This window comes from Ornithorhynchus anatinus, chromosome 4 (assembly GCF_004115215.2).
Source record: "Ornithorhynchus anatinus isolate Pmale09 chromosome 4, mOrnAna1.pri.v4, whole genome shotgun sequence".
Classification (NCBI taxonomy): Eukaryota; Metazoa; Chordata; class Mammalia; order Monotremata; family Ornithorhynchidae; genus Ornithorhynchus; species Ornithorhynchus anatinus.
Genome location: NC_041731.1, coordinates 99,064,900 through 99,080,227, shown reverse-complemented (window position 1 = coordinate 99,080,227; position 15,328 = coordinate 99,064,900). Strand labels below are relative to the sequence as shown.

Genomic DNA, 15,328 nt, shown 5'->3' with positions numbered 1-15,328 from the left:
TTGTTCTTCCCAAGACCTAGTATCCAGGGCGTGCTCAGTAAAGACTGTTAGGCCCACGTTCCCAATCCCTGGTGTGGATGTGCCATGGTTTGATAAAGCAGCAGAAGTGTTTTGATGTCACCACCCCTGGCTGAGGTTGCTTAGAATTTTCTTGACTTTTCAAGTTCCGCTGCACATTAGGCCAATTATTAGAAATAATATTGGATAGTGGCTCCAGAATTATTTGCCCAGATCATAGCTGGTAATGCTGATTCCATCATCGTGTACTCATGATTTGGATTATTTTTCCCTTAATGTGGGAAATCTCTTTTCATTGGTGCTCATTTTCTCTTTTCTCCCCACTCAACTTTCTGAGATGCAGTAGTCTCAGACAATCTTAGTCTGAAAACTGAAAAATGCAGTGGGTACTTCCAGTTCATTTGTGACATTAAATGGATCCAATTCTGACGCTGAGGAAACACACTTTCTCCCAGAAAAATGGCAGTCTGTACCTTACTCTTCCTATCCTTGAGTCAGTTTCCAACATTCCCACCCATCCAGGATTATCCCGTTTGTTTTAAATGCCTTTGATATTGAATATTGTCAACTGTTTGAAAATCTGAACATTTTATACCTATAAATTTCCTTCAGTCCGCGTGTGTATAACCCCTTCCAAGAACACCGGCAGGGTTGTGAGACATGACTTCCCCTTTCATTGTTTTTTCCCCCATGGCTTTTTTGTTAAGTTCTCATCCTTAAATTTGATGATTTGGATTTTTATTACATTGACTACCATAAAAGGGACACTCTCTTCATCTCAGGATTCTTTTTTGTCTGCCAAGTCACCCTTCGGTGGAGTTGATGGGTATTGCTGATGAAAAGGTTAATTTTCTATATATCCTTATTCAGCTCCGTCAAGCCTCCGGTATACTAACCGTCAGGCGCTCAGGGACATTCCCAACAGCCACGCAGATTTCCGTTGTACGCTTCCCTTTCATAAGAAAAGTCAACTGTTACCTTTCAGTTGTTGCATTATCCCCCGGACAAGAAACTTTTGTTCTTTAATTCAATTCACTTCTGCCTTCTAGTAGGGGTTCGATGAGTCAGACTCCCCTCCTCCCCACAGCGGCGTTTGGTTTGTAGGGGTGTTGGAAGAAGAGAGCTTCTTCAGCTGACCCCTTCTTTCTACCCTTTGCCATTATTGGGTGTCGGGGTGGGGAGCGGGGGTTGGAGGGGCGTTAGAGGGTATGGGGGGCACTGAGGTTGAAGAGTGTTTACTATGAACGCTTGGGAGAGTACAAGTACTTCAGTGCTCACTGAAAGAACCCATTCACTATAACATGCTCGTGGATTGGGCCCCTGCTCGAATACAAACAAATCTCCCGACCCAGCCCTCTCCTTCCTTGTACTACGCCTTCAACTGAAGAAATCCCTCAGTAAAGCAAGCGATTGCTTTTTAAAAACAACTCGGAGTCAATCTGCATGCGAAAATTAGCTGCCGTGATGATCTTTTAGACCAGCATCCTCCACTGTCATGGACCAGTTCAGGGAAACGGTACTGTGGAGTTGCTACTTTTGAGAGAGAAACATGAAGTGAATAATTTCTGTGGTAGAAGAGAGTTACATAATTAAAGCCAAACCAATAATTGCAATGGAAATTGCTTCTTTTTTGGTTAGGTGCAATTTTCAATATAATGCTTGGCACTAAAGAGTTATATTAAGTGAAAAACTGTTAATCATTCTGAAGAATGTAAAGAGGTTTTCATTGGAAGTTTTTTTTCCATTTTGGAAGTATTTTGGAACCAAGAGCAGAAAGGTAAAAATAGTTCTTCAGTCTGTTCCACTAAAGTGGTACCTGGAAGTATCTCTGAAAAATAGGAAATGTCCCATAATAGGGTTTAAAAAAAATCTCACATTGCCCGCTATTTTACAGACTTCCCAGTAGTCTTCTGAAATAGATTGCCAGTTGTCCACTTTTGTTTACCACGTTCTCCCTTAGTTTGCTCCAGGACTTATAGCTTCTCCCAAACGCCTAGTACAGTGTTCTTCACACTGTAAGCATTAAATAAATACCATTTGTGGATTGACTTCAGCCTCTCCTCTGAGTGCTCTCTGCATAGTTTCTCTCCCTTCCATCCATTTTGCACAGACAGCCCCACTCTTACACCAACACACTCTCAATGAGCACTGTACTGAGAGTGTGGAAGAGTACAGCTACATCAGTGCTCACTGAAAGAACCGATTCACTACGGCGTGCTCGTGGATTGGGTCCCGAAGGCTTGCCGTTGGGAAGATGCCAGTACCACCAGGACACTCCCGGAGTTATTCTTTTCCTAAAAATCGGTGCACTTTTCTCACAGTGTTTGCTCTTTATCCCATTCTGCTATGAAGACTGAGAGATTTTTATGTAGCATTCATTGTGTGATGCATTGATTTTAAATGGGGTGGGGAGAAAAATCAAATTAAAGCTGGGGGCTTATATAGCAAGATTCATTGGTTCATAAACTGAAAATTGTTATATAAAGAAGTAATTTATTACTTGGAAGAGCCTAAAGGGCAAATCGTTTATCTATTTTTGTAGATGCTTTGCAAAGCCTTGTAAACCAACCAATAAAACATTCCAGTACTTTAATTGAGATGTGCATATGGTATAGTGGATGTAGTGGGTGGGAAATATTTCTTCTGAATAAAAATAAGTAGTAAAGTGACTCGGTTTCCACTTTTCAAATCATGGGCCTTGTATTATGAACTTTGGCTTTTTATTTTTGATGATATTTTGGAAATTCGAAGTGTTCAATGTGAGTTTTATTGTTTTTTTATTCTTTCATTGTCTTAGTCACGCGAATTAGAAATTTCAGTGTATTGGCGTGATTGGAGATCTCTCTGTGCGGTGAAGTTTCTACGGTTGGAAGATTTTTTAGACAACCAGCGACATGGCATGTGTCTCTATTTGGAGCCCCAGGGTACTTTATTTGCAGAGGTAAGGAAGTGTTTTGTGTGTTGTTTTTTTTAAAAAAACACATAACCACAGTTGAATGAGAATGTGTTTGTTAGAACTAACTTTATAGGATGAACCCTGTGCCAGCACTTTAAAAAGTTGTTGTATTTTTGCACTGCAGGTTACTTTTTTTAATCCAGTTATTGAAAGAAGACCCAAACTCCAGAGACAAAAGAAAATTTTTTCAAAACAACAAGGTAAAAAGTTTCAGTGAGGCAAATGTTGGTCCATCTGTAGATACCCTGCAACGCAGAAAAATGTGAATCCTTTTTAAAAAGCGGTAGTCATGTTTTTAGTATTAGTTTTTAAACTGTTTAAAATTGGTATTTTCCATAGGACCGTTTAGTAATGAATAGTTAAGAACCGCCAGAGAACGTGACAAATTTAGTTGGTTTTTCATGAATTATAAACTGATGAATATGAATTTTTTTAATTATGGCTTTTGGTAATATGTAAAGAAATTACTTGCGCTCTACTTTCTTTATTCACAATATCCACAGGCAAAACATTTCTCAGAGCTCCTCAAATGAATATTAATATTGCCACTTGGGGAAGGCTGGTGAGAAGAGCTATTCCTACAGTAAATCATTCTGGCACCTTCAGCCCTCAAGCCCCCGTGTCTGCTCCAGTGCCAGTGGTTGATGTACGCATTCCCGAACTAGCAGCGCCAGCTAGGTATGTGTCTGGAGGGTCTACGTGGGCTTGACGGAAAGCAGAAATGGTGAAATTCTGAACCAGCGGGCAGACCGACTTTGTCGAAAGACGTAGTCCGGCTGTTGTAAACTAATCGGATCTGTCGATCAATGGTATTTATCGGGCGCTTACCGTGTGCAGAGCACGGTACTGAGCGCTTGGGAGAGAACAGTCTGATGGAGTTCTTAGGCACATTCCCTGCCCGCAACAAGCATTAGCAGTCTAGAGGAGACAGATATTAAATTACAGAATCTTGAAATCAGTGCGACTGCCGTCTAGACTGTAAGGTCGTTATGAGCAGGGAATTGGTCTGCCAATTCTGTTGTAGTGCCCTCTCCCGAATGCTTATTACAGTGCTCTGCACGTAGTAAGCGCTCGATAAATACCACTGAGTGATTGACTGCCAGCCACATTCTTTTAAATCAAAAGAAAAATCTAATCCCTTCAGATGCTGCTTTTAGTGAGTGATCTTTATTTTGTTTCAAGTGATTCTACGGTAACTAAATTGGACTTTGAACTCGAACCCGACCCTCCAACTGCTCCGCCACGTGCATCTTCTCTCGGGGAAATTCATGACTCTTCCTCTGAATCAAAAGTTTTGGATCCACCAGTTAAGGTAAGACATCTTAGGCATTGCCCTGGCAATTCCTCGCTCACCGAAGGAGTAATGTTTTACCGGTCGAAGCCTTTCCAGTTTAACAACTTCTAAAGAGTTAATAGGCATCACAGTTGCCTCCAATGGATTGGACGGAGTAATGCAGGGATAGTCAGTGTCTGAAGAGTAGGCTCCTAAGTGTTGGAATGGGCAACTAATTCAGCTGAAATTTTTCGACTCAGAATGACATGCGCCCGCATTGGGTAAAGCCTGGCAACGTTAGCAGAAATCAAATAATCCAGCTAGGATCATGGGCTACTAGCTAACCATCCCAAAAGCTGAATTATCAACAGGCCCAGTTAGCGGTAGGTGGGGTGCCGGCGGAGAGGAAGGGGGTGATGGAGTGGGGTGGTGGAAAAGTCATTCGATTCCAGGTTGAGGAAAACTGGTCTCTCATTCATTCATTCATTCAATAGTATTTATTGAGCGCTCACTATGTGCAGAGCACTGTACTAAGCTCTTGGAATGTACAAATCGGTAAGAGATAGAGACAGTCCCTGCCCTCTGATGGGCTTACAGTCTAATCAGGGGAGACAGACAAAAACAACAGCAATAAATAGAATCAAGGGGATGAACATCTCATTAAAACAATAGGAAATAAATAGAATCAAGGTGATGTACATCTCATGAACAAAATAAATAGGGTAATGAAGATATATACAGTTGAGCGGACGAGCACAGTGCTGAGGGGAGGGGGAGGAGCAGAGGGAAAGGGGGGAAAAGAGGGCTTAGCTATCCCCACGCTGCAGCATCCGGCCAGTAGAGATATTTCCACTCGATTTCCTAGAGGGTGCAGTGGATTAATGACATTTCTGACACCGTATTGTAAATATTGAACTATTGCTCTGATCTCATTCTTCCCTATATAAAGTGTGAAAAAACTTCATGAAACTTCATGTATCTCAATGTATTTCACAGGATTCAGAAACTGTTTTTGATATTGATAATGGCAGAAATATTGTTCCAAAATCCCAACCTGAAATAATATATGAACCTGATATTCCTCAGTCAGGTCTGGAGTTTAGTCCCGTCCGAGAGCCTGAGGATAGAAGGTAACATAAGTTAATAATACATACAGAACTACCTGATTGGGTGTTCATTCAAATTTGAGGCTTGCTCAGATATTTTACAATGCTACTGACTGTCTTTCAGATCTCAGCAGAGATTTCAGTTTAGCCTCCAAGACTTCCGGTGTTGCGCGGTGTTGGGGAGAGGACATTTTGGAAAGGTATGTTTTTGAAAATCCCGCGAGTCACCTCAAAATTAACAAATGTGGGTGTGGAATAAAACACATTCCTCTTATTTCAGGTGCTCTTGGCTGAATACAAAAACACAAATGAGATGTTCGCTATCAAAGCCTTAAAGAAAGGAGACATTGTTGCTCGAGATGAAGCGGACAGGTTAGTGTTAAAGAAAATCGTTATTATCGTTATTATTATCGTGTTTGTTAAGCGCTTGCTGTGTGTCGAGCAGCGTTCTAAACGCTGGGGTAGATTTTTTGAGATAATCAGATCATAATTTATGCTTTTAAATGTTCATTGATCCAGGTCGTTGTGTGTTGTTCTCTCCCAAGTGCTTAGTAGAGTGCTCTGAATATAATAAGCACTCAGACAGTACCATTGGTTCATTGGTAATTTGGGGCAAGATGGAAATGTAATGAAATTTTCTGGAGGAATGCAGGAGAAGAGCAGGCATCAGCAGAGGGATGCCGCGGGGAAGGGGACTAAATGGCTCCTGGGTTCTTCAGTGTCTGTGTAGCTGCCTGCCCTGTTCTGTTTCCTGGGCCCCTCTTTCCGTGGCTCACATGTCCCCCACCTCCTTCAGCATAGGCCCATGGAGGCAGGGCAAAATAATCCCAGCCTCTAGAGTTGAAAATCTTCTTCCCTCTTGCACTTCCTCTTTGCACTCCTTTTTATTCAATAATCATCACAGAATACAAATCTTTCTATGTGTGAAGTGTAAGGTGGGTAAAAGGGACATCGCCTGGATCCCAAATGGAAAGACAGTCCAAGAGGTTACTTCCATTGTACAGATGAGCACACTGAGGCCGAAAGAGGTAAAGTGACGGGTCTGAGATGATAGGGCAGGCCACTGGCTTAGCTGGGTCTGGATCCTAGGCCTCCTGACTCGGCCCCGGGCTCTTTCCGCTACATCTCACTGCATCTGCATTTGCTTCTCTTCTCTGTCCTTTATTCTCTCTTCTTCACGTTTGGTCATCATAGTCAACAAAGTAAATGGCTTCCTGGGTTCTGAACATATATGGTGAGTGAAAGCTCTTTCAGTCAGTCATATTTATTAAGCGCTTACTGTGTGCAGAACACTGTACTAAGCACTCGGGAGAGTACTATGCAACAATAAACAGACACATTCCCTGCCCACAGTGAGCTTAGAGTCTAGAGAAGCCTTTCATGCCAGCTTGCCACACCAGGTGCCTAAAAATGGTGCTCTAAATAAAATGAACAATCCAGTTTTTTTGTTTGTTTATGCTATTTGTTAAGTGCTATGTGCCAGGCACTGTTCTAAGCACTGGAATAATCAGGTTGGACAAAGTCCCTGTCCCACATGGAGCTCACAGTCTTAATCCCCATTTTACAGAGGAGGTAACTGAGGCATAGAGAAGTTAAGTGACTTCCCCTAGGTCACGCAGCAGACATGCGGCAGAGCCGGGCCTAGAACCCATGTCCTTGTGACTCCCAGGCCTGGACTGCTCCAACTTTAAGCTCTTTTTCACAGAACAGTGACCTGTTGGGGAACTAATGTTAGAATCAAATCGTTTCCACACCTGGAAGGAGTTTCCCTTTAATTCAGAAGAAGAGAGTGGCAGGCTTATTATGCATGACGTCCTGGAAAACCGGCTAAAACCTTTATGTTCATCTCCATTGTGTTCTGCACCTTTTAGCTACAGCCTGCTTTGGTCAATATCCAATCCGAATGGCAACACTTTTTCCTAAATGAGGACTAGTCTTAGCACTTTTAGGGTAGTGGCGTCGACTCAACTGCCGCGAGCGCCTGTCAAGTGCACGGTGAGGTTGATGGAACCATTTACCTTGACTGACTCCCCCTCAAGTGTCATCCACCGTGGGTTTCACTTTGCATTTAAGACTCATTCTGATGCTCTTCCAACTTTTTCACATTTAGAAAACGTGGAGTATTCATCTGATATTCATAAAATGATCCTTCCCGGGATCATTATTAAAGTTCACGGGGGTGTTTGGGCATGGGGGCCAGATGAGACCCATTGCGTGAGCAGGAAGAATATCCATGATCTAGAAATCTGCAAGGAGCTACGAGTGAAGCTACTGTTCCCCCTACTGGAGACACATTTTGACACACAGTATCTCTACTTGAACTTTCGCAAGGAGCTGCTTAAGAATGTAAAAGCAGATTCAGCTGCTTTGGTTCACTACGGTTTCCGTATAGAACTAGTGAATGTACTTTTTTTGCACATTAACAGCTGGCAACACAAAAGCTGTAAGCTAAGGTCTGTGACCTAGGCTTAGTTCTAACTGGGAGCGGCATAACAAGGATAACCGACCACCCTGTCATAGCTTGCAGATCTTCCAACTCGACTCATTCTGCTGTGTTACAACAGCACAGTGGCTAAAGCAGGCCACCGAACCTAGATGCGTTTTTATTATTAAATGCCGTCGAGTCATTTCCCATTCACGGCGACTCCACGGATGTACTTTCTCCAGAACGTCCTGTCCTCTGCCATAATCCGCAACCTTTCTAAGAGTTCTTCCATTATCGTCGTTATAGCCTCTATCCATCTAGCTGCTGGTCTGCCGGACTTTTCCTCGCATCAGTGTCTTACTAGAATCGTAACCAAGAAGGCCTGGGACTAGAAAATGGAGTTAGAATCCCATGAGGAAGGACCAGTGCAATGGAGGCAGGGATGGGGGCACCCGGTTGGAAGAGGCTCTGGCTTCAGACAGCAGATACGTTCTCCTCAGGCAAGAGTGGCTGAACCGAAGGAGCTGAAAATTAGAGCGCAGAGTTTATTGAAACTTTCAGGAGCACTTTAGAGCAGGCCCTTGGCTATAATGGCAGCACTTGGGAGCAGCCAAAGGAGAAGGAGTGTTCCTGGAAGGAAGAAGAGATAAACGAACCCTCCAGTCAAAGTTGCAATATTACCTTGCCCTGAGGCCACAGCAGTTCAAGGAAGGGAAGTATATCAGTCTGGTCATCAGGCATTTCTGTCATCGGGCAGCCAGGAAGGTGTGTAGAATATAAGGTGCATGGCGTAGTGAATAGAGGGTGGGCTCGAAAGGCAGAGGACCGGAATTCTAATCCCACTATGCCACTTGTCTGCTCGGTGACCCTGTTCAAGTTACTTAATTGCTGTGGGCCTCGATTACCCCATCTGTAAAATGTTAGGGGAAGCAGCATGGCGTAGTGGACGGAGCACGCACCTGGGAGTCAAAAGGACCTGGTTTCTAATCCCGGCCCTGCCACTGCCATCTACGGCGTGGCCTTAAGCAAGTCACTTCACTTCTCGGGGCCTCAGTTATCTCATCTGTAAAATGAGGATTAAGGCTATGAGCCCCGTACAAGATAGGGACTGCATCCAACCCAATTTGCTTGTGTCCACCCCAGCGCTTAGAGCCGTGCCTGGCACATAGTAAGTGCTTGTCAAATGCCACAATTGTCATCATTATTGTTATAACTAAAAAGGGATTAAGACTGTGAGTCCCATTCGCGACATGGACTGTGTCCAACCTGTTTAGCTTGTGTCTACCCCAGCACTTAGTACAATGCCTGGCACATAAGCACTTAACAAATGCCATTAAAAAAACCAACAACCTAACAAACAATGCTGGTAGAAATCCAGACATCAGACCGACCTTGCCCATCTCACATGCTTTAATTCTGCCCCCCCTCTTCCCAGTAACAGTATTTCTACACATCACTGTTGACTCCCAGACCCATTGATCGTGACAGCTGATTCAGATGTTTAGCTCCCTTCTCAAACCCCGTTCCTCCCCATCTCTTCTTCCCTAATGTCCTGGCCATGTGGTTTATTGATAAAATTGAACTCATCAGGCGTGATACCCCTCAAATCTTCCCTGCCCCTCTCCAGCCCCTCATCCTGCCCCCTGGTCAATTCCCCCATCTTCCCTAGAAGTACCTCTAAATCTACCCCTACACCTGCTCTCTCCTTCACACTTTATCAAAGCACTTTCCCCCTCCCGTTTTCCCTTTATGACCACATCTTCAGCAGTTCGCTATCCACTGGCTTCCTCCCCACCACTTTCAAACATGCTCGTGTACCTCTTGACCCCGAGGCTCCTTCCAGTTAATCGCCCATCTCCCTCCTACCATTCCTCTACAAACTCCCGGTTCAACTCGGGAAAGAGATTTGGGAGTCGTCGTCCACGTTACTTCGAACGATCGGTCCATTGTGCAGCAACAGCTAGACCGAACAGTCCCGGGGGTCCTCAGGAAAATAATGTGAAAGCAAAAGATGACTCAGTCAAGTTACCAAACTAGAGTTTATAGCCAGCGCATCTCAGGAAGGTCGTAATGGAAGGGACCGTGATGGGCGCTAAAACCATCAAGGAGATGGAAGTAACCTCTAGATTGGAAATATTAGACTTTTGGGGGTCGGAGAGACAAAGTACGAAAAGGGGACGTAATTGAAACTTCTAAAATCATGAGGGAGTGGAACTGCAAAAAACGAAACGGTGGTTCCCCACAGCCACAATATCAAGCCACGATAGCAAGGCGAGGACACCCACTGAAGCTTGAAGGTAATTTGTTCAAACCAAACTATGGGAGTCAATCGTTAGTGTTTATTGAGCACCTACCACAAACAGAGCACTGTACCCAGCAACTGGGAGAGTACCATAAAATGAATAGACTTGATCCCTGTCCTCTAGGGGCTTACAGTCAAGTGGAGGAGATAGACATTGAAACAAGTTACAAATATGGAGGGAGAAGGAAAAAGGGAAGCCCGGGCCTGGGAGCCAGAGGGCCTGGATTCTAATGCCAGCTCTGCCATTTGCCTGCTGGGTGGCCTGCTAGGTCACTTCACTTCGCCTCATCTGTAAAACGGGGATTCAATACTGGTTCTCTCTCCAATTTGGCGTGGCTCAGTAGAAAGAGCCCAGGCTTGGGAGTCAAAGGTCATGGGTTCAAATCCCTCTCCGCCACTTGTCAGCTGTGTGACTGTGGGCAAGTCACTTAACTTCTCTGTGCCTCAGTTACCTCATCTGTAAAATGGGGGTTAAGACAGCCTCACATGGGACAACCTGATTACCCTGTATCTACCCCAGCGCTTAGAACAGTGCTCTGCACATAGTAAGCACTTAACAAATACAAACATTATTATTATTATTTGGACTGTAAGCCCCATGTGGGACCTGGTAAGTTTCTATCTGCCCCAGCGCTTAGACCAGTGATGGACAAGTAGTAAGCCTTTAACAATTACCAGTTGTTATTATTAGGTAATACTGTATGTAAGATACACACGTAAATTCCGTGGGAGATTGTGACTACTTCATGATGTTTATTGACCACTTCCCGTACTAAATGCTCTGGAGAGTTCAGAAGCGTAAAGTTGGTAGACGTGATCCCCGCCCGCTAGAAGCTGACAGTTTAGAGACGGGGATAGAGTGGTAAAGTGGTAGTTGAGGGAGATATGAGCAAGGCAATTAAAAATTAATGAAGGAAGGTCTCCTGGAACGGTGTGTGATTTTAGAAGGGCTTTGAAAATGGGGAGAGCTGGGGCCGGCAGGATACGAAGCGAGGAGGAAGCAATTGGAGCAGAGAGCATGAACTAGATGAGCAAGTGAGAAGGAGGCACAGTAAGAAGGTTAGCTTGAGAAGAACAGTGTGAGCCGGTGTGTAGTGGGAGAACAAAATGGATGTTTAGGAGAGCATTAACATTTTTAAAAAAGAGAGGTGATGGAGTGCCTTGAGGCCAGTGATTAGGAGTTTCTGCTTGATGCAGAGAGGAGGGTTTTAAGGAGAGGGGAGACGTTTAGGAGGACGTTGTAGAAAAACGATCCAGGCAGCAGAGCGAAATATGGAAGCACTTCTTCACACCCTAGGTGGTAGACATATGGACCTTGTTACCATAGTAATTGTGAAGGCAGATGATCTCAATAGGTTCAAGAGGGTTTGGAAAAGTTCACTGATGAAAGAACCCAAATAGCTCAATAGAGGGGAGGGGTCTAGGGCATCTGTACGTTTATTCGAAACGAAGAAGCGGTGTGCCTAGTGGATAGAGCACAGACCTGGAAATCAGGAGGGCCCTGGGTTCTAATTCTGGCTCTGCCACTTGTCTCCCGTGTGACCCCGGTCGGGTCGCTTCACTTCTCTGGGCCTCGGTTACCTGACCTGTATAGTGGGGATTAAGACTGCGGGTCCCCAACCGGGTCCAACCCGATAAACTTGTTTCTACCCCAGCGCTCAGTACGGTGTCGGGCACGTAGTAAGCACTTAGATACCATTTAAAAAAAAAATTATAATTATGAGGAAAGGTGCTTTCTCTGAGCCCCTTCGGGGACCCAGTGGGACAGAATGTCCAGGACGCGGTACGGAACAGATTATACCATTAATCTGGCCGTGAATGGCGTTGCTTTCATTCCGACTGTGACACGTGATTTCCCTGGTTGAAAAAGGCAATTTTTGGCCAATTCAGACTCCCTCTTATAACTGCGTGATGTTCAAGTCCGGAAAAGGCTAGTGTATGTGTTAAGTCACCACCCGGGTGGCCCAAGTACTAGACTTTGGATTGATAGGCACAGCTCCCCTGGCCGCTTTATTGGCTGGGCAGCCCACCTACCATGCTCCGAAGGGGGGGGACCCCAGCTTTATGGATGCGTTGCCCCAGGATAAATGGGAACGTGGCCTCCCCGTGCCCGTCAGCCACAGCGATCCTGTAATTTTCGCCTCTACCACCCAGTGTTCAGCATTCCTAATCATTTGGGGGTCCCAGAGTTAATTTGGAAGACTGCCAAAGCCTCGGGGCAAATGGCCAGGGGAGGCTCAGAAGCGGCGTGGCCTAGCGGAAGGAGCACGGGCCTGAGGGTCAGAGGACCTGGTTCCTAATCCCAGGTCCGCCACTTGTCTGCTGGGTGACCTTGGGCAAGTCCCTTCACTTCTCTGTGCCTCAGTTATCTCATCTGTAAAATGGAGATTAACTCTGTGAGCCCTATATGGGACAGAGACTGTTTCCAATCTAATTAGCTTGTCGCCACCCCAGTGCTTAGTACAGTGCCTGGCACCATAGTAAGCGTTTAGCAGATCCCACAGTCATCATGATCGCCATCATTATTGAGCACTTACTGTGTGCACAGCACGGTACTGAGCGCTTGGGAGAGTATAACACAATTCACTCGATCGTATTTATTAAGTACTTACTGTGTGCAAAGCACTGTACTAAGCGCTTGGGAAAGTACAACACAATTCACTCGATTATTTATTAAGCACTTACTGTGTGCAGAGCACTGTACTAAGCGCTTGGGAAAATACAACACAATTCACTCGATCGTATGAAGCACTTACTGTGTACAGAGCACTGTACTAAGCGCTTGGGGAAGTACCATACAACAATAGCCTGTTACTGGGCAGGGATTGTCTCTATCTGTTACCGAATTATACATTCCAAGCGCCTAGTACAGTGCTCTGCACATAGTAAGTGCTCAATAAATGCTATTGAATGAATGAACAATAAACAGACACATTCCCTGCCCACAATGGAGCTGACACCGTTTTTCCCAGCTGGGATGAGGAGATTTGGAACCAGGGCTGTCCAGTTTCAACTCCAGTTGAACAGCGGAGTTGAAACCCCGTGATCCTGGTGGGGAATCGGCCGAGTAGTCTGAGCGAGAGAAGGTTGGAGACGGGCTGGAGCGGTCAACGGCGGAGACTGGGCGAGGCCTTCAGGGAGAGACCATTGCAGGGAAGGGGCTCCCTCGCTACTAACTACTCCAGGGGTAGGAGCGGGGATGAGGAAGCAGTGTGGCTCAGTGGAAGAAGCCTGGGCTTGGGAGTCAGAGGTCATGACTTCTAATCCCGGCTTTGCTGCTTGTCAGCTGTGTGATTTTGGGCAAGTCACTTCACTTCTCTGTGCCCCAGTTGCCTCATCTGTGAAATGGGGATTAAGACTGTGAGCCCCACGTGGAACAACCTGATCACCTTATGTCTCCCCGCCCCCCAGTGCTTAGAACAGTGCTTTGCACATAGTAAGCACTTAACAAATGCCATCATTATTATGAGGAGGAGGCCAGTAGAAGAAACTGCTGCTCAGGGACAGTATGAGAGAGGAGAGGGAATGGGTAAAACCCAGACTGCTCAATGGATAGAGCATAGGGCTGGGAGTCAGATGGACCAGAGTTCTAATCCCGGCTCTGCCACTTGTCTGCTCTGTGATCTTGGGCAAGTCACTTCACTTCTCTGGGCCTCAGTTACCCTGTCTGGAAAATGCTGCTTAAGAGCGTGAGCCCCGCGTGAGACAGGGACGGCATCCAACCTCATTAACCCTTGTCTAACCCTCTGCTTAGATCGTGCTTGGCACATAGTAAGTGCTTAAGTAATAATAGTTCTTATGATATTTGTTAAGCTGTTACTATGTGCCAGGCACTGTACTAAGCGCTGGGGGGGATACAAGGAAATGGTGTTGGACCCGGTCCCTGTCCCACATGGGGCTCACAGTCTCAATCCCCATTTTATAGATGAGGGAACTGAGGCCCAGAGAAGTGAAGTGACTTGCCCAAGGTCACACAGCAGACAAGTGGTGGAGCCGGGATTAGAACCTATGACCCTCTGACTCCCAGGCCCGTGCTCTTCTCTCACCATAACTACCATTATTACGTACCATAATTAACCGACCCACCAGTTTGAGATTCTGTGTGTATTGCCCAAGTCTCGGCTAACAGAATGTAAAAGTGAAAAATTCACACTTAAAAGACTAAATTTACCCCATTTTACTTTGGCAGTGTTCACATTCATGTGGGAGTCTTAACTATTATTTTTCCTGTCACTTTGATCTGGGGCTGAATCTCATTTTAATATATTTCACCCTTAATTTTTTAGTTTTGCAGCATTTTTCTGCCAAAATTAAAAAATGAACTCCCACACAAGCCTAAAGCTCCAAAAACAATTAAAATGTGACTTTCTGCTTTTGAGCGTGTATATAATTAAAAACAGATTGTAAAATCTGAAGAGAGAGGAGAGAAGTTCATCTAAAATGTGAGGATATTAACCGGAATTTAGACACTATATCATAATAGCTGCATTTACTGACAGTATTTAAAACCGAACAGGTGTCTTAGTACATAATCCAGATGACAACTGTATTAATATCCTATAAAAATAGCATGCTGCTTCTGCACAGCAGGTAGATCTTAAAATGTTGATATAACATTTAATTTTTTTTAAAGGCACCAGCCCTTGACATCTAAGTGCCTGAATAAGTGCCTTAATCTTTGAAATTGAACTGTGCTTAAAATTAAAGATGATTTGTGCAGAAGCAAAAAAGAACTCTGGGCTTCTAGGTTTCGGGCTTATTTTAAATCTCACCCCAAATCCATTTATAGTACAGTAAGTTAACGCACACTTAATTCTACTTTTAGTAGCAAATCTTTTGCCTCCTCTCTGCTACTGCAGCTAAGTACACAACATCCACCCTCCCCGTCGTCCCATATTTTTCACCTACCAGTAGCAATTAAATCGTTAGAGGGAAAGATAAAACCAAATGAGTGTCTTAAATCAGTCTGTAATATTATTTTTAAAAACCCATCATCTTTATCCAAGAGCTTCCTTCTGGAACTCTATATTTTCCCACTAAATAGGTGAAATTTTCAGGAACTGCAACGTTGTCCCTCTTTCCCTGAGCCAGTTGGAGCCACGGGATCAGAGTGAAGGTGTCTAGTTGTCCAGGAAACAAAATTCAATCATCAGATTTTTTTTTAATGGTAATTAAGTGATTATTACTACGTGCCAGACACCTTATTGAATGCTGGGGTGGATACAAGCAAATTGGGTTGGACGCAGTC

The 15,328-nt window shown here is 44.7% G+C and overlaps 1 protein-coding gene across 3 annotated transcripts in view; it reads left to right on the top strand.

The window, feature by feature from the left end:
* PKN2 (protein kinase N2) overlaps nucleotides 1–15,328 on the top strand; it is a 134,154-nt gene that overhangs the window by 101,668 nt on the left and 17,158 nt on the right. For 2 of the 3 annotated variants that reach the window (XM_029062700.1, XM_029062699.1), the window contains exons 9-15: nucleotides 2,816–2,959; nucleotides 3,099–3,174; nucleotides 3,478–3,652; nucleotides 4,157–4,286; nucleotides 5,244–5,377; nucleotides 5,478–5,553; nucleotides 5,634–5,725. In XM_029062700.1, coding sequence (XP_028918533.1) covers nucleotides 2,816–2,959; nucleotides 3,099–3,174; nucleotides 3,478–3,652; nucleotides 4,157–4,286; nucleotides 5,244–5,377; nucleotides 5,478–5,553; nucleotides 5,634–5,725 — 827 coding nt within the window. The remainder of the gene's footprint in view (nucleotides 1–2,815; nucleotides 2,960–3,098; nucleotides 3,175–3,477; nucleotides 3,653–4,156; nucleotides 4,287–5,243; nucleotides 5,378–5,477; nucleotides 5,554–5,633; nucleotides 5,726–15,328) is intronic. The other variant, XM_029062701.1, reaches the window with a different exon arrangement.